We start from the raw sequence: 24,632 nt of genomic DNA on the forward strand, positions 1-24,632 counted from the left end.
TGTGTCACGGTCAACACTCACAGCAATGTGACCCAGTTTCATGTTTCAGTGGCGACCAAAATGCTCCTCTGAGTAGAATGAAAGACGTCAGAAAGCGAGCAGCTAACTCTTCTTAACATGACTTATTGATTAGAGCAGGGATTAATCATTGATAGGCCTCGACTTGATTAGTATCCATGGTTACTCAATCTGGGCGTGACTAACTCCAGTGTTTCATAACATGGTTTCATGTGGGACCACGCACACTCAGACTTACAGAGTCACATATTTATGTTCAAACATAAATAAACACAATTTTTCACAATCATTTCAGAAATTATGAAAACTTGTTAAAAAATATAATTTTGCTATTCTTATGTTTATAACAGGGTTTTGTTTTTTTAAATATCCATGGTCAACTTTGTTTTCATTTCATAACCTTTCATGGCAGTGGCCTCATTTGAAAGACCTTCTTGGTTTGGACACGGACACAGCTGCTTCTATTTAGTTTGACATGGGTGCTCTTCACTAACCCATCTTAATTTAATTCAGTTTTATTTATATAGCACGAAAATCACAACAACAGTCACCTCAAGGTGCTTTATATTGTAAAGACCCTACAATAATACAGAGGAAACCCCAATAATCCAATGACCCCTATTAGCAAGCACTTGGCGACAGTGGGGCCTGTATTTGTATTGAGCTTTTACTTAGTCGCTAAGGACCCCAAAGCGCTTTACACTACATTCAGTCATACACCCATTCACACACTGGTGATGGTAAGCCACAGCTGCCCTGGGGCGAACTGACAGAGGCGAGGCTGCCGGACTCTGACCACCACCAGTAGGCAACAGGTGAAGTGTCTTGCCCAAGGACACAACGACCGAAACTGTTGGAGCCGGGGCTCCAACCAGCAACCTTCCGATTACAAGATGAACTGCCAACTCTTGAGCCACGATCGCCCCGGAAAGCTGTGTTGAGCAGGTCTGAGTCGTTCCAAGTAGGTACTAATGGAAAAGGGGCCCATAAACCAAAATAAATTGTATATTTCATTTTTAAGAAATAGATTACAATACAATTACATGCTAAATAAAATACAATCAATACTGAAATATAATATATATAATATCTAATGTAATTAATATTGAATTATTTTTATTTTATTTGTCAAAAGGATAAATAAACAATCCATTTTCAAAAAATAGAATTCTGTGGCAGTTATTTCATGGTTCAGGCTAAAGGGTTATTGGGCAGCTTAAGCTCCCAGAAAGAGAGTTACTGGTTTGAACCCAAACTGGGGTCTTTCACATAGAGTATTGGTCAGTCCAGTGAGCACTGTCAAACAATTTCTTTTGTTTCTGGCAAAGAGAAACGACCAACTGTTGTCAATCTTCATCAGTAATGAGAAGTTAATAGGTTTATGTCTTGTCAAATCACACTGTAAAACAGGGGTAGCTGTTCAGCACCATTATTTAAAAAGTGTACATTTACTTCCGATCACAATGAAATGATAGCAAATTTGCATTAGCATTAGCATTTTACTTATTGACAGTTTCATTGTTTACTAAGCAGCCTGTAGTCACACTCCCTGACCACTCCCCCTGGCATGCACGCCAATCATATTCTTTTGTTTATAACCAACTCTGGATTTTCATACATATCAAAGCAGAAATCTGTTAACAGTAGACTGAGGTGTATTTGTGGAGAAAGACCAGTAACCACAGTATGTGTTTCTGTAAACAAAAGACAAGCAGCCTTTTTAAATATCGAACATTTTATTCCAATTTGAGAAATTTTAGTTGATATTCTGAAGTAAAGGTTTTAATATCAACAGGACCTTTGCATTTAATAACAACACTTTACATGCCCTCATCCAGTGACAATGAAAAGCTTCATTAAACTTTTTTTTGTTGTTTATTTTATTTCCCTTGTAAGAAAGAGTTCAAGTATAAAAATTCCCAACAGTGTAAAATTGCCCATCTGATGAATATGAAGCAAAAAAAGAGCACAGCTACTGAAACCTCGACAACAGCTATACATTCTAGTAGAGAAAAGCAGCTTTTTTTTTGCTTCTTTTTACCAAAAAGAAAAAAAAAGATTAGTTTTTCCTCTTCTCTAAACATAGAAGAGGCAGAGTACTGTCTGCATGCAAGGAGACCTGCATTTAAATAAAGTTCTTCCATACAAAAAGGCATGAAGCTGATATTTAATGTCATGTTCCGAAGAATCAAAAAAGATAAAAAATAGAAGTACAGTGCACATTTTTAAATAACTCCTATATCAACATTTTGGTTGATTATGTTATTATTAATAATAATAATGATAATAATGATAATAAAACTAATCAATAACTTATATATGCCTTGAGATGAGTACATCATATTAATAATACAGTACCGCCACTAAGTCTCTACTCTCAGAGTGTCAACATAGTCAACCCTCAAAAATAAATATCTTAAATAGTAGATTTATCTCTCTTTTTTTTTTTTTTTTAAGTTTTTTTCTCTCTTAAATAGCAGTAAAAATGTAAGGCACATTTAAGAGAGACCAACACGACGTCAAAGAGGAAACCCACATCCTCCCACCCCACCTGGTGTTCTTGACAGACATGAGGCAGGCCAGTTGTCGGGGTGGCTTTGGTGAAAGTGTTTGTGAGTGCGTACCTGACTACAGCAGCACAGAGGTGGAAATGCTGACGGGGGCAGTGCTGAATGACCGGGGTGGAGGATGAGTCGAGTGGGGTGGGGGTGGGGGTTAAAGTTGGTTCCCAAAGGGCTCGGCCGGGGATTAAAATGTGACAACTCAACAAATGAGCACAAGTGAAGCGTTCTTTCCAGAGTGATCCGTCTGTGTGGCGCTGGAGCTGGCTCTGTCCAACCCCCCCCCCCCCCCCCCCCCCCCCACCAGCAGCTGCTGCTGCTCTCCCTCTTTCTGCTTCTCTCAAAAGCAGAGACAGAGAGAAGCACGACTGCGCTTGCCTTTGTCTTTGACTGCTATGTGTGCAGCTCTGGATGTATGTGTCAGTTTACATATGAGCGAAACGTGGAAAAGCAACAGATTTAGTGTTTCTCATTGTCCGAAGCCATTTTTCAGTCTCTCTCCTTTTGTCAGTGCCTTTGTTTTATTTGCCAAGTCCCCCCTTTTTTTTCAGTCCAAGAGTCAAGTCAGAGTTGATGACATTTTCAGTTTCTTTTCTTTGTTTCTTTGTCTCATGGTGATTTGTTTGCTTTGCATAGGTCAAGAGGTTGAGAGACACAGAGTTTAAAAAAAAAAGGGACATTCAGCATCAGGAAGATAATAAGGTAGTTCTTCAAATGTTTGTGACACGGCGAGTCACACAAAATAATAGCTAACACAGTGGAAACCGTTCCATTTCCCTGATTATCAGAAAATATCAACTTCCAAAAATGCACTTGAAAAGACAAAAAGAACAAGCAGAGCCCTCAGTGTTTAATAATAACAAATAATAAATATAAATGTTATGAGGGCATTAAATAACCTAACAAGAGGAAAAAAAGGAGTATTTTCCTAAAAACTAACGTTAAAGACAGCAATAGGACCTATACCAACCACAGGGATTAGTTCCTGGATCTCTAAAAATAAGTACTGTACTACAATGATAATAGTAATGATAATAATAATCATGGTAATAACAACAACAACAACAATAATGATAATAATAATAGAAAACCATTTTCATTATTTGTCCTGCGGCTTTTTTTCATTTTCTCTTTTTTCATTTTTTTGGTTGAAGCACAGCAAGTTGAAAAGTTACTGTAAAAAGTTCCCACCTCACCATCATCACCATCACCATCACCATCATCATCATCATCATCATCATCATCATCATCATCACCTTTTTAAAGCAACTCTGCTTTTGAGCTGTTGACACGCCACACCCTTAACGCCACTCCCTCTTTTTTTTCTTTTTTTTTTTAACAGATCAGCTGTAGCTGGGGTGGGCCTCCTTCTTGCTCTGCATGTCCAGCACTTGCAGGACCTGCTATTGCATGCGGTCAGCTTGCAATTGCTGAGGCTGGTACTGGCCAAAGGCTGCAGCTGCAGCAGCGGCTGAGCCCGGGGCAGCGGTGGCCAAAGGTTGCTGGACAGCATAGCCGTATCCGGCAGTGGCCACGTAGCCTGTGGCCGCTGGGGAGGCGGTGTAAGGGTATTGCTCGTAAGCGGCGGCGGCAGCGGCAGCAGCGTTGGCTGCTGCAGCAGAATACTGTGCATAGGCGGCTCCGGTGTAGTCGATGTAGGGGGATGAGGCAGTGGGAGGCGCAGCGGCTGCAGGCTGCACATGAGGGATGACCACACTAGGCTGAACGAAGGCCTGAGGATACACATAGTGGGCCGGGATGCTGTGGGAGAAACACACAGATGTGACAGTTGTTTGATTCAGTGCCAAACATTAAAAAGACAGTAAGACCCAACCCCCCAAAAACCCAACTCCACCACACTAAGGCCAAGCGCCCTCCCACCACCCAGACCCAGTCCAGTTCACCAGTCAAGAAGAGCAAGAAAATGCCTGCTAGTAAGGATTAGAACAATATAGGGTTGCCAAAATAGAAAAAGTTTGACTAGAAAAGAAGACTAGAACATGAGAAAATCTTTCAACACCCAGACTTTTTTTTTCTTTGTTTCCCTTCTTAATTAAAAAAAACCAACTTTCGTATGATTACATCTGGATGAAGTACTGACATCATCTTCTCTATGAGGCAGAGCATGAGGGGCATGTTTGAGTTTGCGTTGTGGAGACAAAAGAGAAAGAAGAGGGTTGAGATTTGTAGCCTTGCAGCTCATCTGATGGTCAATTTGTACATTAACTCTGGTGCTGTCCCCTGCCTGCTGGAGGGAGAGCAGGGGCAGCGGGGTTCGGGTGGCTTACAGTGGCAGGGGGTGGGGTGTGTGTGTGTGAACAGAGTAGATGAGCCCAGGGAAGCTTTGTGAAAATGTCACTGCCACTTTGACAGCTGGACAGTTTTAAAAAGGGACGCTGCTGGCCATTTCCCCCTCTCTGTCGGGACAATGAGCCACAGAGGCTGTGGGGGGAGCTGGGACTAGGCTCTGCACTGAGAGGGATGTTTCGATTAAATAAACAATTCTGAACAATGAGCACATTCTGCCCTCCATGACATAGCCTTATCCCAGCCCCTAGTCTCTATAAGGTCTGGAAACTCAGCTGCACAGCAAGCAGGAAGGGAGTTTTTATAATCTACACCATTCTGAATGAGAGAAGTGAAAAATCAACTTTTTTAGTAAGAAGCAAAAATAAGAAATGTTGCTTTTTTGATATCCCCTCTCCTCGAATTGAACTCAAACGAAGTGAGAAAACAGAATTCCAGTAACAGCCGCGCATCTAACTTTAAATAACGATTGCTGTTAAATCTGTTGAGGAAAAATCTGCACAATCAGTGGATATCAGGTGGTCACTTTATCGTCTGGATTGAGAGAGAAAACGATCAGAAAGTTTAAAAAAAAAAGTGGGATCTATCGTGGCAACCCTATTGTGAGCACTCCATTATCCAAATTCAATCCACATCCCAACCGAAAACAGTGGACCAGGAAAAACAGGAGAGAACATAAAGAGCAAAGTGTCAGAGAGGAGGATATATAGGAAAAAAACATTTCACAAAAGCAACAACCATGACGAGGGCACAGCACAATCACTCAACTGAAAAAAGACGTGAAAAGCAAAGGGGTGGAAATGTGAAGGGATGGTGTTGCTGTTGCTAAAGATACCCACATAAGAGCATTTTTGAAGGCTGGTAAGAAAATTTCTATCCTGAAAAGATTCTTTGTTTTTTTTTCAGAGTTAAACTAATTAGAAAACCTTCTGAAGCAGCATTTTCAGTATCATGTGATTCAAAAAACTCACTTTGAAAGTGGCACTAAAGAAACTCAGTGGGCTCAGTAAGGCTTTAGATATTTTACTGGCCTAATAAAAAAAAATATATATATAGCAGCAGTGGTGCAGAGAGATGTTTACAGGCTGTTATCTCGTGTGAAATCACTGAATTATCAAGAGAGGAAAAACGTCATATGACAGGCGTGGAAGATTCGCCCACTGCTCGACTGCTCAGTTGTGCAAGTATTTGCTGGTCTAACACGCTCAAAACCCCCCCCCCCCAAAAAACAAATCAACTAATTAATTAAGTGTAAGTTTTCCATTTAATTTTGTTACATGAGTATAATTAAGGGATTCTGGTTCAATGAAATTTACTTAATTGGCATTCATTCAGTTTATACCAAGCAAATTATCCTTAATTGTTAATTATTTTAATAAAGAAACCTTTTATATATTTCAGTTGCATTTTACTCAAAGTTACTACTTCATGTTTATTGAGTTTTTGGGGGGGTGGTTTGAGTGTACCGATCAACAAACACATTGTAACTCTGTTTGCACAGTTGATGCCAGGATTTGAATTAATCAGTTAAAAAGGCAGCAGCTGACCCACAGGTGCTCTGTGTGAAAAGCACAGCAAATAAGCCCCTAACAGGACTTCAGATCTCATGTTAGTACTAGATCTATAATAATATAATTCGATAATCTAAGCACTATGCAAGCATAGAGTGCTGTGCTCTGAAAATGCATTGTGCAAGACAGCAAATCTAATAATCTCATAATGTGATATTCACATCTTTGCGCACACTTTCTAATATTTGTCTGACTCCTAGATCTTATTGCAGTTACATTATTAAATCTGTATTACAAGATACTGGTGGTGCTGAGCTGTATAAGTTGGTATAGACTGAATAACACACACAGATATACACATAGCATAAGTTGTGTTTTCGGCCATAGGAAGCAAAGCTCTGCCTCATTAAAATAAACAAACTAAAAACGGCTTTTCTCTGTGCAGATGGTCATAAAATAAGAGCATTTAAGTTATCCCAGTCTATTCCAAGTATATGTAGCTGATTTGTGCAGGTATGCTGGTCTGACTGTTCCTGTGTGTGCGTTTCTTTATTGGAAGGTCCCAGTAGTCAATAAAGTTCAAGGCTAAATAAAGGTTGTCTTCCAGCCTGCATGCTGTCTGCCATGTGGACTTGTTCGTTATCAAAGTGCGAGAGGTTGACGTCACAAACATTTCCTAATTTAAAGAGTTGTTACAACCAAGCTGACTGTGATTCTGATGCACTTAAATATTTGTAACATAGTCATAATCCAAACACAGATGGCTACCTGGATAAAGTTACTGTGCGAAACCTTCACCAGTCACTCTGTGTGGACGTATTAACAGCAACAGCAGCAGCACAGATACATCTTCTGAGCGTGCAGAGGAGAACTTCAGTTTTTGAGCCGCTGGATGTAAAAGGATGTTCAGCTGTGATCGTTTGTCTCTTTAAAAAAAATTGTGAAAATGCAAACTTCAGTGCTGAAGTGACTTCAAGGGACCATCAATCTAAAGAGGTTCTTTGATTCATTTCAAAAGGAAGAGAGGACGCTGTTTGCCACGTTTGTGATTTGCGAATTGTATCTTTCACCGGAGCTTTCATCCTAAGCCTCTCTCACTTTGAGTTTACTTCTAACAAATTTATTCCCTGCTGTGGAGATCGTGGCTGCAGTTACACACTAGTATTTCTCTAAATCAGACTGAAGACTTCGGGTCAGCTGTTTACATGGAAAGTAATTTATTAAGGTCTGGTGTTTATGTGGATATTGGAACTTAATCCGAGCAGTGTGATGTACTCAAAGGTTATGAATGTAAATTTTCCTCAATGGCTGCCTTACATCTCTGGAGCTCCCTGAAGAAGATGGATATCTGTTGCATATAGTTACTGTTATTGTGTTAAAAACAGACTCTCTGCAGAGTCCCTTGCGGATAGAGTAGAAGTGTATGTCTCCACATATTTGTGGGGACAAGGACAGAAAGAACGCAAAGTGGGGCAAGTGTAGGAAGAATGCAGCCAGAAAGTCATGAGGTTTAATTGTTTACTCGTTGCAGCTTTTCTTCTAATCTGTTTACGAGGTCTTCTGCTCCACAGCAGGTTTCTGCCTCCCCTGAGCTCGCTTTGTGACGCTTGTATTCAATCCAGTTTTATTTATATAGTCACAACAAATCACAACAACAGTGGTCTCCAGGCAGGCACTGAACTAGCTCCTACCGTTACTAACAGCTGAAGTAGTTAACATTCATAACACTGAACAGCACGTTTTAAAGAGATCACTGAATCTTCATTTTCAACAACACTTAAGTATTAAACAGTTTTTGAGATATGACTTCTTTGCCATTACTTCTGCTGTTGCAGGATGTGGTCAAAATCTTCCCAAGTTTGACATTTTAATACTATGACAACCCTATTCACACAGTTACATTTCCTCAGCTGGGGGGATATCTTTGCTGGTGCGATCGTCATAGCGATAATAGCTAATCATTACAAGGAAATCTGGCCAAGCATCAGTTAGCGATTAGCATTAGCCACACTAGCTTCTTTGTATATATACACCAGGCTGATTTTTCACAGCAACTTCTTTTATGTAATACTGAACTGCACAGGCAACCAAGTTGTTCTCTCAGTTAACGCTTTGGTGGATCATTTTAATACAGATGACCCCCAGTATTTGCTGGGGCTAAGGGCCACAACCAGCTGCAAATACCAAATACCAAACACTTGAGACTGCTCTAAAAATGCTTATAACTGCCTATTTAAATAGTTAAAACACCATATATACCATAAACTATCATCCTAAAACATTTGAAGGTCTTGGGATATTTTGTAGCCGCCCCCGTGTCTGCTGATGCCATTTCCCCATGTTGAGAAACACACCTTCTTTTTTAATCATAAAAAATGTATTTTGTCGTGAAAATAAAATCAGTTAGTTCCACAGAAAATCCAGAAAAACCGCAAACAGGTGGGGGTCGACTGTAAAGATGATTTGATTGGCTAGCTCTTAACTTTCTCTGCACCATGTTCAAACTGAAGGTGAAGTGACAGGGTTGGAGCCTGACACGTGTTCGTGAATTCTCCCCACCAGCCGCTGTCCCTGGAGTGGGTCATGCTAAATTCCCTTTTGGAATTCACCTCCCAACCTCACCAGGTATGTGAAAAAAAGGAAAAAAGACGACACTGCCGCCAGTTTATGCAAGCCTATCTGCTCACAGGACTATCAGAGGACAGCCACATTGACATCCTTTTTGGATTTTGAAAGCCACTGTGGGGAAAATACCATTTAATTAAGTAAATTTTCTTCACTAAAATCTGGACTTAATTCCATTGTACATGGAAAAAGACTTCTGTCTGTAATTTGCTTTCATAGATTAACAGTGTGCTTACATTTGTTCAGATATGAGTCATGTATGATTCATAACTTGTACAAATTCATATTAACGTCCTAAGACCCAAACTCTTCCATGGCGTGCATTTTTCATTTCTCTTTGATATTTGGGCATATTGGGGCCCGATGAATGTAAAAACAAAGAATTGCCCGATTTTATTTTTTTATCTTATTTTTGTTTTTAAGAAAAATGAGAGCCACATATGAGGATATTTGTTTAAAAATTTGATAGAACAGCAGCAGTATAATGTCCTCGTAAGTGGACATCAGGCCCTTGTAGAGCAAAATTGAGTATTTTGGTCTAAATAACCCAAAATGTGATGTCCATATATTTGGACACCAGGTCCAAGGAGGTTAACTCTTTTTGCCTAACCATGCCTTTATTGAAATATGCTGATGTGCAAAAACCTGTCATTAAGTGTACAGAGGCGACGTCAAAAGTCGACTTAACGGGGATAAAGAGTTAAAGGCTATATGTTAGGCCGGCCCCTAACACACTCACATGACCCTGTTTAAATGGGCTCTTCCCTGCTCTTACATGACACACAGCGACAGCTCGTGCACCCTCACTGGACCCCCTAACACAGACACACACACAGCTCAGCTTCATGCGACTGCATTGTCAGCATTCAGGGCTTTGTGTGGCACAATGGGTGCGCTTGTTTTCCTTAACACCACGAGCCCATGTGACGAAAGCTCGCTCTGAGAGAATAAGAGATAGAAAAAGAGACATCCAGACATTTGTTTGTGTCACAGTGGAGACTTTGGTGCTGACTGACTTGAGCTGGGTGCATGTGGACGTGTGCAGATGCACAGTGAGACCCCATAACCCCCGTATGTTCAGGTGTAGTCAGACGCATATAAGCTCACATTTTAACTGGGATGCTTTCGGTTCATTCATAAGACATTCGCATCTCCCAATAGTGCGAAGAAAAGGAGGCTGAGAGACCACAAGAGGTCATTTCACAGTAAGTTGGTCTCTGCCGTGTTGTGTTAATGTAAGAAACAGCAGGAAGATGCACTGAGCACATGCAAGCAGTGATAGGCTTTGTTATTTTGAGGGGAAAGTGTGGGGTGGGGGGGCAAGGGTGAAAGAAAGAAACTCCACACAGAAAAGTCACCACTCACTCAAACAAGACAGCCAGAAGGAGGAGAAAGAAACATGTAACAGCACATCCTGTTAAACAAAACAGATCAACCACAAGCTAAAAGCAATGATAATAATAATAATTTAAAAAAAATCTTCTCCTCTGCAAAGTAGACACGCTTCCACAAAAAGGAAAAAGAACACCCCACAAAAACAACAATCAGTCCAGTTTTTCTTTTCTTTTACTTTTTTTTATCACTAAAGTAAAGAAAGCACACGGTTTAGCTAACAACACCACTTCATAACGGCACACAAAGCTAAGTTCTATTTAAATAAAATGAAAAAGAAGTCCAAACGAAACCCACGTACATGCATCTGTAATCACCATTTTGAGAGCTTGTTTGTGTGCGTTTGAGTCTACAGGTAATTCCTTTTCTCTGATCAGAACTATTCCACAAACCAGCACAGTTAGCTTAACCGAGAGCGAGCCTGTCGAACCAGAGAAAGATAGATAACATTGAGTGAGGCTGTAAAGTTTCCATCACTGTCCACTCAGCACACTCACACAAGAATGTATTTACACTCACACGTATTTCTGCAAACAGTCGAACTTAGGAAAAGCAGTTTTGACTGGAGGTTTTTTTTTTGGGTGGACAATCATTGGGGAAGAAAAGGTGTATTTATAGCTTACATTCCAACTCTGATGATTAGACATCATTTATTCAAGGAAATGAATACATGTCGACTTGTTAGTCCTTACCCATAAGGCCTTTGGATGAATGCTGGGTGAATCTGGGGAACACCGAAGGTAAAACCTGCAAGACAAAATAACTTCAAATACAGACAAAAACTGACTTCTAGCAACAACAACTTGAAATTATATTTAAGATTCAAACCCTGAGGTACAAACAAACATCCTACTGGCTGGTCTTACCTGGCTGCATCACCCGAGGCTTGGCACCCAGGTATGCCAGGTTGACGTTGGCCTTCCTGCCATCGATGATCGGGTTGGGGTCCTTGCAGGCCCGATCTGCGGCTGCACGGTCTGCCATCGTCACCTGAGAGAAGGATAAACGAAGAGCTGAGGATGTTTTTAAAGGCAGTTGAGGGTTCAATAATGATTGGAGCTTGTAAGAAAGAGGGAAACCACATGTTTCAAAGAAGTATAAGTGTGTGTGTGTGTGTGTGTGTGTGTGTGTGTGTGTGGGTATGTGTGTGTGTGCACAGAGGCCTCCTTCTGTGTGCGCCTGTGTGGCCATCGCTGACAGTGGCAGGTATTTGACAGCACATACACATTTATCACCCTCGTGTGGATGTGATGAAACTTATCAGCAGTGAACGGTAGCCAGGCTGACCACCACAACCAAACCAAAGCCCTCAGTTCTCCTTTTACAGCCTTTAATTCTAATCAGAGGGATTCATGTGAGCTTGACCATAAACATTATCTGGGAGACAATAAAGTAAAGGTAAATAAAAAAAAAAAAAGAAGATGATTTAGAAAGAGCAGTAAAGAGAGGATCTAAGCAAACGTGAAGTTAAACGTTGATCCCAGCACACAAACGTAAATATTTGATTAAATCAAGGGTAGATAAGAATAAAATTAGGTTACTTAAATAAAGGCTCAGGCTTGGCTTCCATAATTCTTTTTTTGGATAATTCTCTTACATGTATATGAAGGTCAGCTTAGTCAAACTATATGTATATGTACAAATAAAGAGATTTATTATTGAATAACCGTGATGGTTGCTCGTCTCCAAATCCCCCCCAAACAACCCAAAAACATTAAACACTTTGGTTCTCAGGTTTGATGACAAGTCTCAGCAAGACGGTGTAAACTACCCTAAGAGGAAGAAACTGTGACCGTTTCGAAAACCCTGCTCTACAATATCAAGACATAATCGAGAGTTTTCTTTCAGCCCACCGCAGCTGCCACTGTGTGAACAGCTCCTTAAAAAAATGCGTGTCGGGGCGCATACCAGCGCGCAACAAGTTGGTGGGTGCGAGATTGCAACAGAAGCCAGTGACAAATTTAAGCAGGAGCTGCTTATCAAAACATAAACAACCCGTGACCCACAGATATATCAATGCTAGTCATGGTGTTGTGCAAGACAGCAACAGAAGCGAGCCTTAACAGAAGAAACGTGGTGACACGAATTTCTGGAACGAATAGACGCATATAAACTCCTGTGGAAAGCTGTGGTGTTACTGAGTGATACTTACAAATCCATAACCTCTAGACTTGCCGGTCTGCCTGTCGGTAATGACCACTGCTTCTTCAATCTCACCAAAAACTTCAAAATATTTCCTGAGACTGGAATCCGTGGTGTGGTAGGGAAGACCCCCAACAAAGATCTTCGTATAGGTCGTGTCCTTTTGCGTGGTGTGCATCGTTAGTGCAAAAAAATACAATAAATAGAAACTATAAAAAAATATAGTAGTAGTGCAATGTCTCCTTATCGATAATACTTTGGATGACTAGAGAGATAGAGAAAGAGAGAGAGAGAAAGTGAGAGATCAGTTGGCTCTAAAGTTTTTCATAGGAGAAAAGAAGACAAAAGAAGCCTGGAGGTAGATTTAAGTTCGACAGTAAGAGGGTAGAAATATGGAGCGGATTGTCCCAAAGATACCAGCAGGTGTTTCCAGCTCTTCTTGGTAACTCTGCCGTCTAACTAAATAGGTTTGGGACCCATTCCTAAATGCATTGCCTCTAACTCCACCCACTTTTTAGTTCCTCCCACCAGCGTGCACAAACAGCTGGGAAGTGCGGCTCAGTGTGAAACATTGGAGCTCCTTCACCACAAAGATCCGCGTTTAATGAACCATCAGGGCCCAACAAAAACCGATTCTACTGATGATTAGTGATGTGCGATACCACTGATTTCCTTTCCGATCCGATACCAAGCAAAATTCAGGGTGGTATCAGCGATACTGATCCGATACCGATACTCTGTACAAAAACTTAATGTTTCATTGCATTTCATAATACAATATATAATTGTATTATGTAATTGTAATAATAACATAACCATATTGCTTCATAATGATTAGAGGACATCAGACAACTTGTTTTTATTGCTTAATAATGCAGAATAATCATATAGAAATAAAAAAAAACTGATGTTGTGCGCTATTTGAGCATGTTGCCTGCCTGCAGCACTAAAGGACTCTGCGAGAGACATCTGTCTCGCCCTAGCAGCACCTGTCCCTGTCCTCCTCTTCTGTTCACCTCAACATAAGCTTATCATATTCTGTGATGTGATTTACTCTGAGGTGTTTGACGAGGTCAGTGGTGTTGCCACAACAATGTGTCCACACAGGACTCTGTTTGCGCTCAGCCATTGTTGTGAGTGTGAATGCCAGGGGCTGCGACACATTTATACAGCCGTATTCCACATATGACTATGAAAGGCGTAAGAGGAAGTAGTTCCTTCCAAATTAGACGATCCGAATTGTATAGTTTCTTTCCACTGCGTTCATTTTAATGGAAAAACTACAAATTTACCCCAGAGTACTAAAATATCGATATTATAATATGATAATCGATTCTAGAACATAAATTGCTGGTATCGGAAGAATTGATATTTCAGTATCGATCCGCACACCACTACTGATGATATGTTTGGCACAAAAAGTACCTGTGACTCAGGAACAGCTCAAGTGAAAAATAATTTGGATGTTTGGGGTTTTTTTTTTTCACCCTCCACAGTGTTTTAGTTCTCAGTTGAACTAATGTCAACTAATATGTGAGCTGAACTGATTAATTAAGAAGTGATCTCTCAGAAAAATAAAGTTATTTTAAGTACTTTGGACTCACAATGAACAAATAGCACTAACTTTAAACTCAAGTAAACCATACTCACTTTCTACTGGCAATCTTTTAGTTTTGACAGTTTATTGCAAATACAGTTTTAGATATTTTACATTTATAGAATAAACTTTATTTATTTATTCACAAATAGAATGGGGAAAAAGAGTTCAGCCCTTTTATAAACAGCAGATCAACACCTTTGAAAATCCTCTGAGAAGATTCACAGTCCAGCTTGAATGGCTGGGACTACAGATGTGAATTAGTAGTTTGGTATAATCTGGCGCTTGCATCTTATATTTTTGGTGTATTGCTGTTTAATGGCATGCCTGTCCCTGTTGAATAAATAAGTAAAGAAAGAAGTCATGCACAATACGTGAGGGGTATGTCTTTAGAGAGTCTTAATTGTGTTGCTTCTTGAGTGGAAAGGTCATTAGTCCAGTGTAAAAAGTTTGAAACAGAGGTGTCAGTGTCGGATGAGGCCATACTGCTGCATCTCTCAATATCCTCCCGAACAGCCCAGAAGAGCTAATTCAACTCCGGTAATGTGAGAGTGAACTCTTCTATTAATCATTCATGGTGCCTCACTTCTGTGAGCTGGCCTACATACGTACATCTATCCTACAGTGAGCAGATACATTTACGGTGGGAGCATTACCAAGTGCTGTTCATTCCTATGTGGGAAGCCACTGATGACCAGTCTAAACTTTATGAAACACAGATCAGTAAAGATTACTAATTGCGTTTTTATTCACCTCCAACCAAAATCTGTCTTCTTCCAGCTAAAAGAATGACAAGAGCCAGTGTTGTCACCTCCACCTGCAGGACGTCACATCACAATGAAATGCAACCTGATAAAGCGCCTTTCTGCCGTGTCTCCGTTCACTTGCTGTTTTATTAATGCAGCCACACGCCCTTAAAAGTCAGAATAAAGGGGGATTGATATCAGGTTTCTCAAGCTCAACAATGGGGATCCGGTTAGGTTGCATGCTCTTATTGTCTCTGCAGCATGCTGACTAGTCTGAATCCTCTAACAATATGCCGCCCCCCAATGAAAGCTTCATTTATTCTTTATCACCAGGAACCTTGAACCACTGCAAACATTAAGTCCACTTTGTAAATGCTGTTTCCATATTGGCTGTTTTTAGAGAAATTAAAACTTTAAATATCTGTCAATCATTTGCCAGTCAGGCAAAGGAAAGTTGAAGGTCAAAGGTCAAGGAAACAGCTGAATGGCCACAGTAGTCACACTTAGGTTTCAGCCCTAACCTCTCATTCAAAAATATGTTTTGATGTTCTGGTTTTTTTTGTGGTTAACCTCTAAAGCTTTTACATTTTATGGATTGTAATAAATGACTGATCACACACTTGTTTTTCACACACTCTCTGAACCATAAAAAACGAGAAAATGGGGATTTCCTACTTTGCCTTAAACACATCTTTTTACACCAAGCCCTTCCTCACATGTTGCCAAAAGCACTCATGGCTTGTCTTATAGAAGAGGTGCGCTAACTCTTCTATAAGACAAGCTGCAGCACACATTTAACCCACTGAAACAGTGCCACCTTATGTCCAACAGAACAGCTGCACAGAGTACAACCTTCAACGTGAGAGGATAACACAGCAATTTCTCTCAGTTATAGTGAAAAAAACAAACAAAGACCAAACAACCAAAAGCACTCACAAAAATCGATTTGGTCTTTTGGTATGAAGTGCATCAATTAATCTTTATTAAAGTGTTCAGTGAGGTAAAATGGGTTGAATTTAATGGAAAACCCTCATGTTCCAATGTGCTTTCATGTTTTTCTTCTGCAAACCTTCACAGCTTCAACATTAAGTTCAGTCACACATTAAATATACATTGTACACATTGCTAATACATTTATTTTACAAGCTTAAACAACTCTCAACTGTGCAAAATGAATGTATTTTTGGCTTAGTTTCTCTTCCCGTACCCCCTTGTGCTGATTGATGGCTGATTTGTGCAATAGTTTAAAATACTTCTTCTTTGTCATCTGCATGTTGGAAGCTAGAATCACACTCCAGCTCCCCTGAGGCTGTGAACTCTTGCACCTGGGTCATCTCTTCTTCTTCTTCCTTTTCTCTACTCTCAACTTCCCTCTCTGCACCCTCCCCTCGGTGATCTCCTCCCTCCTCTCTCCTTTCTCTCTTCCCTGCCTTCTTCGCCTCTTCCTCGCACTCCCTTTTGCCATCTCCATCCTCTCTCACCCACTCTCCTCCCTCTGCAGCCTCACGCATCACCTGGCTGGGATGTGGTGCCGCTAGCGTCTCCACAGGGGTGATGGACATGTCTTTGTCTTTCTCGGTGCTGGAGATGATGGCGGGGACACGGACACGTGCAGACTTGCTCCTTAAACGCATCTTGAGCTTATCTTCTTTTAACTGAAAGAGAGTGGAGAGTGCAAGATTTTTTTTTTAAGAAAACTCTGGTAAAAAACAAAACAAACCAAAAGACATGACAGAGCTGAGGTGTTGGGGAAAATGGTCATGCAGACACGGCACCTTGCGTCTCTCTTCAGCCAGCCGGATCTTCTCTTCAAACTCTTCTCTGGTGTGTAGCTTCTGAGCTTTCTTCACCTTCAGAGACTCCAGTCTGGCAGGAGGCCTGCGCCAGGCACCTTCATTGTCGTCCAGCTGATGCATACAAACACAGAAAATGACAGAAAACACTTCATGCATCTTTTTAGACAGGCAACCTGTCTGTACCACGTCTCACGCCCTATGGCAGACGGGATAAGCTCCAGCCCCCAACCCCCCACACTCGTGACCCTGAATTTAATATGCAGAATGGAATGGACGGATAGTTTAGCTTATGAGTATGAGTTTATGGGCAAAGATGGAATCAGGCAGCTCATTTTGTGCTTGGTTCATGGTGTTCTTCCTTATTTTCTTTTTCTTTAGTAAAAGTTTGTTGAACCGCAGCATTATTATGGATGCCACAGATTCAGGGACAGTAGCAGTCAGGCTATGGAAAAAGTTTTTATTTCGCTTTGTCAGATGTGTTGAGAAAAAAAAGCATCTTTTAGAATATGTACCCTGTTTATATCACTGTGCTTGTCTTTCTACTAAAAGTAAAGCTCCATTTGCAGTAAAGCTGTCAGATAACTGGCCTGTAAGGTCGTACCATGCTGTGCACACCAGGTACTCACCATGATGCTGTAAGCTTCTCCAACCCTGCTGCTCTTTTCTCTGTGCTGTTCCTTTGGGATGATGCCCTGATTCAGCAGTTCCTCCAGGATCTTGTGGGACTTCTGGCGTTCAGTTATTTCATTATCCCACAGAAGTACGTCTGGAAAAACAAACCAACAAAAAAACAAGAAATAAACAAACACATATTATACACTCAAGGACATCTTACAAGCAAATAAATAACAAAATCACAGTATAGATAAAATAACAGTTGAAGACATCATCGGAAAAAAAAGTCAATACATCACAGAATTAAAATAAAACGGAATAGGCAAGCTTAAACAGATGTGTTTTAACAGTGGTTATAGAGAGAGGGAGAGAATCAGTGTTCTGAATGTGATTTGGGAGCGAGTTCCAAAGATGAGGAGCCACTCGGTTGCCAGCTCTAATGCCCATGGTCGTCAGGAGTGCAGAAGGTATAATGAGAATGACAGAGGATGAGGAGCTCAGAGAACAGGATGGAGTGGTGATGTGCAAAAGATCAGGGAGACCTGGAGGTGAGAGATGGAGAGATAGAGAGACTTAAAGGGCTTAAAGGACCAGGGCTGTCTGTACTGTGAAGGTGCTGAAAACCAGATTCAATTTGCTCATAGAGATGACTGTTAGTAAGGTGACAGTAAGGTGATGGGTCTACACTCGATTTCTTAAGAGTTGGAATTATCACAGCTAGAGGTAAAGGAAAAAGGCAGAGATTAGGGAGAAATGGATAATGTCAGTTATTCAATGAGTGAGAGAGGAACAAAATAAACAGGATATAACTGCCTGAGTGGAAAGTGGGTCAAGGCAACAGGTAGAAGGTTAAGATTTATCAGCAAATCCAGATATTTTCTCAACAGTTGAGAGAGTGAAACTGGGAAAGAGGAAGGCAGATCACAGTGTGCAACATGTGGAATTATCTAGACCCAGCTGCTGATGGACATTGCTCTTCTTGGTATTGAAAAAAAGGCCATGGAAATCCTAATATTCCATTCACCAGACTTGATTAATGTTCCATACATATATTCCATAAATATTAGCTGTAGACATGGCACCCTTAAAGTGGCCCATTTGTTCCTGATTTGTTTCTCTACAGCCTGATGAGTCAGACTACACACTCACTGTCCTGTGTAAATCTGTCCACTCACTTTCTCTGATGCTCTCTGATGTTAGAAGAGGGAGTGTTCGGGGCACTGCTCCAGGTATGTCACCAGGTATTTCTCTGTTCTCCATCACCACCCCGCTGTCTGCTGTGCCCTTTGACACAGCTGAGTCTCCACGACCGCTGACCTTACTTCCTGTGTCATCCTGACAGCACAGACACAGAAAATAAATGCAGAAAGGGGACATTATTAAATCCTGACATCATTCCTGTGGTATCACAGACATGAATTTGTCATGGTAACATCTGTGTTAACGTATTATCAATTTGTCATATAGGTTTACTTCACAGTCTCAATCAGCTACATTTTACAAAAAAAAAAGTACACCGAAATACATATTCACCTTTTATTTTCTTATAGTGTACACTGGTACTGATTAAACTAACCCGGCAGCATAAAACACAACTACAGTTTACTGCGCAAGTTCACAAGTCCAGTGTGAAATAAACCTACATAAAAAGTTGATTTCTTTGAGCCCCATATTGTATTTTTAAGGAATGCTTTTCAACTATGGTATAAACTATGAGGTTCGTGTGAAATATAAATTCATTCATGAGATTTAGAGGGGAAACCACTTTTATCAAATCTGTTGCAACTGACATGACCAAAAATGTGTCTTTTCATTTGTCTCTTCTTTTCTTTATTATAATCGTATAATAATAATAATAATAATAATAATAATAATGATATATATATGTATATATATAGATATATATGTGTATAAATAATCCCCATTTTTGAAAACAACAACAAAAGTTGCATTAAGGACTGCAATGAGACGAAACTGGATTCTTCTTCAGCCTTTAAGAGCAAGCCCAAACTTTTAGTCTTTATAAAAAGTAAGATATATTAACACTGATATTGCCAAACTTTTTTTTTCTTTTTGCCTTGACACATCTGAAGCTGGTCTGATAGGACTTAACCATCATTACTCAGGTTCGTACCACAGAAGAAGAAGCATTGTGAAGGCACCTGCCCTTGTTGCCTTAACTTTATAGTTTATGTGAGAGAGTTGGGCTATACCAGTCTTTCAGCTTGCTGTTTTTCCAAAAAAAAGGAACAAAATGTTTTTTTCCCCTGCTAGAGAAGACTTCATAATAAATATCTATGTTCAAAAGGAAAATTTCACTTCCCTTACAACTTTCTATGAATTTTCTTTAAAAACTGTCACAAACAAACACCAGCTCTAGCGTCCTGTCCCCGGTTTTACTAGTGGGTGGTGGGACACCCAGCCTACCTCGTCTCCATTCACTGTCAGCGTTTGGACCGCGGTGATCGTGGAGTTCATGCATCCCATTTTCACCTTAAAGCAACGATGTGAAGTCAATCCTTGAAATTCATAAACCACCAGCTGTGTTTTGTTTTCTGGATTTCTTGTTGTTGTCTATGTGTTATCGACTGTTGTAGATTTGCATTCCTTCACTCAGACACTGCAGTCTCCATGGGTCCCGTGCGTTGCTAGGGGCCGTTGCTACAATAAATCTGACCTGGTCAAAGAGGTGATACTGCAAAGTCTACGTACAATGATCAAATTCGTTCATTTCTGATCAAATTTGTGCTTGCATCGTCCTTAAATGAACTCGTATGACAAATTTGTTGTCGGACTTCTGTTTGGGAGTAGAGTCGACTACAAAAGTATAATAGTGCCAGAAATCACTAGACGTGCATGTTACCAGATTACCACAAACAGAGGGGCTTGGTAAATAATTCAGCCAGGAGTCAGTGTGCCAAAAATAATTATATAAAACATGACCCTGACACATAAAACACAACACACTGTTCCGCTTACCATTAATTTTTACTCAGATACCAAGTTTCAGTGCGTGTGACCTTCGTTTCCTAAAACAACAACAACATGAAAATAAAATGAATATAAGACGAACGGACAGTGACAAATATCAACAAATAAGATACGCTTTTAATAAGCAAGCAGGGCCGGCCCGTGGCATAGGCCGTATAGGCAAATGCTAAGGGCGCCGTCCATCAGGGGGCGCCACGCCAGTGCCACAAATGTTGAAAAAAAAAAAAAAAAGTTGGTACTATTATTTCTAAATACAAAAAATAATCCCACGTTAATTAAAATGCAAAGTAAAGCTTATTTAATAGAAATATTATTTGTTACAACATTACGCCCCCCGCACGGTGCGCCCCCTCCCTCCCCGTATCATGGTTCCTTTTGGACGTCACCACATCAAAAAATCAACACAAGATGTCAAAACGGCCAAAGCTGTCAGGTGCCCAGGGAAGAAAAAAGAGAAAAGAAGAGGAGGAGAAACGAGAAAAAGACAGAGGTAGGTAACGTTAGCCTACATGAAATTATTTGTCTGAATGTGATAGTAACCTAAATTTTTAGCATTAAGCTAATGTTACATGATTCGCTAATTGCTAATCAATAAATAGCTAGTTAACTGTTTTAACGTCAGTTAATATTGTGGAGGGGGCTAAATTGTTATGGAAAATAATAATGTAACGTTAGGTAATTACAGTACTCCCACCTTTCCTCATTTGTATTCATCTTTTAAGCAGGTGTTTTTTGTTTACATTGTTATTGCCTTCTGGTTAGCTAACGTTTACCCTGCAGGTAATAGTCACTTTTCCACCCCTGTATATATTATAGTTGTAAGCCTAGTTGTTAAAGTGCACATCATTAATGTTAATTAAGCAATATCACATGAGAGGGAATGCTGTTTTTTAATATGAGCACTGCTGTGATTCGGTCAAAGATAATCATAACATAACATTCTCATATGATATTATACTGTTACTTTGCATTCTGCTATTCAGCATTTCACTGTAATGATGACAATAAATTGAATCTAATCTAATTTGCATATCAGTTAACATCATACATATATCTCTTTGCTTTTTCATTTATATTATATAATTTCATTTTATTCCTGGAATCATATGTTTTTATTATTAGACTTTAATACTCAGTGGTGTCACATACTCCTCTCTTCAGATGCACTGTTGAAGTTTCTAAATCCCACCCCTGGGCCATCTACCACATCTACCGCTGCTGCCTCCACTTCAGCATCACAACCCACCAGTGATGCAGCTTTAGCAGCACAACCCAGCCATGATGCAGCAGCATCAAGCGGTCTTCCTGTTGCCTCCACCTCAGCAGCACAACCCACCAGTTTTGCAGCAGCATCAAGCGGTGTTATTGTATTTCATATATTCATTTTTTAATTTTTTGTATTCATTTATTTATTCATATATTTTTTTTATCTTGTTAATTATTCTGATTGTGAATTTGCTTTCTTTAAGTAAAAAAAAAAGGTCAAAGACAAAGCTATTCGGTTTCTTGTGAGTACATACACTACACTGCCGATGTAGGGGGGCGCCACCTGAAATCTTGCCTAGGGCGCCAGATTGGTTAGGGCCGGGCCTGTAAGCAAGATTAAAATAACAGTTCTTCTTTCTTGGGGAGAAGGTAACATGCAACTTTCTGTTTTTTTCCAGTTCTGAACAAAAACCACAAAATACATCAAGGCAGTTGCCTAAGTATGGGCTTAATGAGGGTTATATAATATTGGACAGGTAGTCTGATATCCTGAAAAGCGAGGGGAAAAAGCATCTTTCAGTTTAACTATTTTGTCTGCTGATACAACGGATAGGCTTGGTCAATTGTGGTACAATAGCCATTTGTATAAGAGGTAACATATGAGAGAGATACTCCCTACAGCTTATGACAAAATTTGATTCGATTTGATTGATGACCCTAATCATGACCTTTTGACCTCCCCCCTCCCCCCCGGAAGTGTGTAATTTGATCCCCTAAGCGTGACGAATTGCAACCGGAGAAGGGAGGGGGAAACCCCCGGAAGTGTGTAATTTGATCCCCTAAGCACGCCACCTGTTGCGCCACCTGTTGTTGGAAAAAAAAGAAAAAAGTTTTTAGAGGGAGGGAGGGGTCTGCGGCAGGGGAGGGGAATAAAAGCAGAGAGGAGGCCGTCACAATTTCTAGGCACAGACGCAAGATGGATCCTTTGATTCTGCAGCCCAGCAGCGTTCCTGTGTACTTGGACGGCGAAGAGATCTGCTCTCCCGAGGCCGCTAGCATGGGAGGCAGCAGCAGCGAGTGGTCCTCGTCGATTAAATCAAATCAAATCACTTTTTATTGTCACATCACATGTGCAGGCACACTGGCACAGCACATGCGAGTGAAATTCTTGTGTGCGAGCCCCACAAGCAACAGAGATGTGCAAACACAACAACACAAACGAGCAAAATACAAGAATGGCCAACCTGAAACTAATAAATATATGTACAATATATAATAGTGTATGCATTTCTGGATGTGTATACTAAATATTTTCCTACGTGTGTGTGTGTGTGTGTGTGTGTGTGTGTGTGTGTGTGTGTGTGTGTGTGTGTGTGTGTGTGTATACACATTTTTACAAATTAAATAGTAAAAAAATAAAATAATAATAATAATAATAATAATAATAATAAAATATATAAAATATACAGAGTTGAATATGTGCAAAACAAGTGGCATTTATATACAGTGTGGAGTGCATAATGTTGAAGTTCCAGTAGTGAAGCTGAGGTGTCTATGACGTGTTCAGCAGTCTGATGGCCTGATGGAAAAAGCTGTCTCTCAGTCTGCTGGTTCGGGACCGGATGCTGCAGAACCTCCTTCCTGATGGAAGCAGTCTGAACAGTTTATGGCTGGGGTGACTGGAGTCCTTGATGATCCTCCCCGCTTTCCTCAGGCAGCGCTTCCTGTAGATGTCTTGGAGGGAGGGAAGCTCACCTCCAATTATCCGTTCAGAGCACCGCACTACTCGCTGGAGAGCTTTGCAGTTGTAGGCGGTGCTGTTGCCATACCAGGTGGTGATGCATCCAGTGAGGATGCTCTCAATGGCACAGCGATAGAAGGTCCTGAGGATGCGGGGGCTCATGCCGAATCTTTTCAGTCTCCTGAGAAAGAAGAGGCGCTGCTGCGCCTTCTTCACTGTTTTGTTTGTGTGTACTGACCACGTAAGATCCTCAGCCAGATGTACTCCAAGGAACCGGAAGCTGCTCACTTTCTCCACAGCAGCGCCGTTGATGGTGATGGGGGTGTGTACTTCTCTGCACCTCCGGAAGTCCACTATCAACTCCTTTGTCTTTGCGACGTTGAGGGTGAGATGGTTGTCTTGACACCAGTGGGTCAGGGCGCTGACCTCCTCCCTGTAAGCCGTCTCATCACCGTTGGTGATAAGACCCACCACTGTAGTGTCGTCCGCAAACTTCACAATGATGTTGGAGCTGTTAGTGGCTGTGCAGTCGTAGGTGTAGAGTGAGTACAGGAGAGGGCTCAGTACACACCCCTGTGGAGCACCAGTGTTCAGTGTGATGGGGGATGAGGTGATGCTGCCCAGTCTGACCACCTGGCGTCTGTCAGACAGGAAGCTAAGGATCCAGCTGCAGAGGGAGCTGCTCAGTCCTAGATCCTGCAGTTTCCTGTCCAGCTTCGAGGGAACGATGGTATTGAATGCTGAGCTGTAATCTACAAACAGCATCCTCACATACGTGTCTCTCTTCTCCAGGTGTGACAGGGCAGTGTGTAGTGTCAGGGCTATGGCATCATCAGTGGACCTGTTGTGGCGGTATGCAAACTGTAGAGGGTCCAGTGAGTCGGGTAGTGCAGAGCAGATGAAGTCCCTGACCAGCTTCTCGAAGCATTTGCTTACGATGGGGGTCAGGGCTACAGGTCGCCAGTCGTTCAATGAGGAGATGGTGGAGGATTTGGGTACAGGGACGATGGTGGCCATTTTGAAGCAGGCTGGGACTACAGACAGAGAGAGGGAAAGGTTGAAGATGTGCGTGAACACTCCAGCCAGCTGAGCCGCGCATGACCTGAGGACGCGGCCGGGAATCCCGTCCGGACCAGTAGCTTTGCGTGCGTTCACCTTCCTGAAGCACTTCCGCACATCCTCCTCAGACACAGTGTGCGCACTGACGTCATCCGCGGTGCGCACACTGTCCGGTCTCATGGTGTTCGCTGTGTCGAATCTAGCGTAGAATACGTTTAGATCCTCACACAGAGAGGCCGTGGTCTGCGGTGTGCTGGTTTTCCCTCTAAAGTCTGTGATCGTGTTTAGTCCCTGCCACATACTTATCAGATTATCAGCGACAGAT

General features: G+C 41.2%; 2 protein-coding genes across 2 annotated transcripts; both read right to left on the minus strand.

Annotated features, from left to right (window-relative positions):
- Positions 1-1,735: 1,735 nt before the first annotated feature.
- Positions 1,736-13,023, minus strand: rbm24a (RNA binding motif protein 24a). Its single transcript, XM_004548121.4, has 4 exons — positions 12,567-13,023; positions 11,281-11,404; positions 11,107-11,161; positions 1,736-4,340 (listed from the first exon to the last, which is right to left on the minus strand). The coding sequence occupies exons 1-4, from the start codon at positions 12,732-12,734 to the stop codon at positions 3,983-3,985; spliced, it is 705 nt and encodes a 234-aa protein (XP_004548178.1). The 5' UTR covers positions 12,735-13,023; the 3' UTR covers positions 1,736-3,982.
- Positions 13,024-16,008: 2,985 nt separating this feature from the next.
- stmnd1 (stathmin domain containing 1) lies at positions 16,009-20,077 on the minus strand. Its single transcript, XM_004548120.3, has 5 exons — positions 19,738-20,077; positions 18,486-18,645; positions 17,322-17,461; positions 16,675-16,806; positions 16,009-16,554 (listed from the first exon to the last, which is right to left on the minus strand). Exons 1-5 carry the CDS (start codon positions 19,795-19,797, stop codon positions 16,144-16,146), a joined length of 903 nt encoding a protein of 300 aa, XP_004548177.1. The 5' UTR covers positions 19,798-20,077; the 3' UTR covers positions 16,009-16,143.
- Between the last annotated feature and the right edge of the window lie 4,555 nt (positions 20,078-24,632).

This window comes from Maylandia zebra, linkage group LG22 (genome assembly GCF_041146795.1).
Source record: "Maylandia zebra isolate NMK-2024a linkage group LG22, Mzebra_GT3a, whole genome shotgun sequence".
In the NCBI taxonomy this organism is placed as follows: domain Eukaryota; kingdom Metazoa; phylum Chordata; class Actinopteri; order Cichliformes; family Cichlidae; genus Maylandia; species Maylandia zebra.

What these genes read in the sequence shown, in the direction of transcription:
- rbm24a (XM_004548121.4), bottom strand. Translation starts at nt 12,734, where the DNA reads ATGCACACCACGCAAAAGGACACGACCTATACGAAGATCTTTGTTGGG. An exon ending in AGTCTAGAGGTTATGGATTT is followed by an intron (nt 11,405 to 12,566) that starts GTAAGTATCACT and finishes TCCTTCTCTCAG; the next exon opens with GTGACGATGGCAGACCGTGC. An exon ending in GCCTCGGGTGATGCAGCCAG is followed by an intron (nt 11,162 to 11,280) that starts GTAAGACCAGCC and finishes TTTGTCTTGCAG; the next exon opens with GTTTTACCTTCGGTGTTCCC.
- stmnd1 (XM_004548120.3), bottom strand. Translation starts at nt 19,797, where the DNA reads ATGGGATGCATGAACTCCACGATCACCGCGGTCCAAACGCTGACAGTG. An exon ending in TGACAGTGAATGGAGACGAG is followed by an intron (nt 18,646 to 19,737) that starts GTAGGCTGGGTG and finishes CTGTGCTGTCAG; the next exon opens with GATGACACAGGAAGTAAGGT. An exon ending in TGGCTGAAGAGAGACGCAAG is followed by an intron (nt 16,555 to 16,674) that starts GTGCCGTGTCTG and finishes ACTCTCTTTCAG; the next exon opens with TTAAAAGAAGATAAGCTCAA.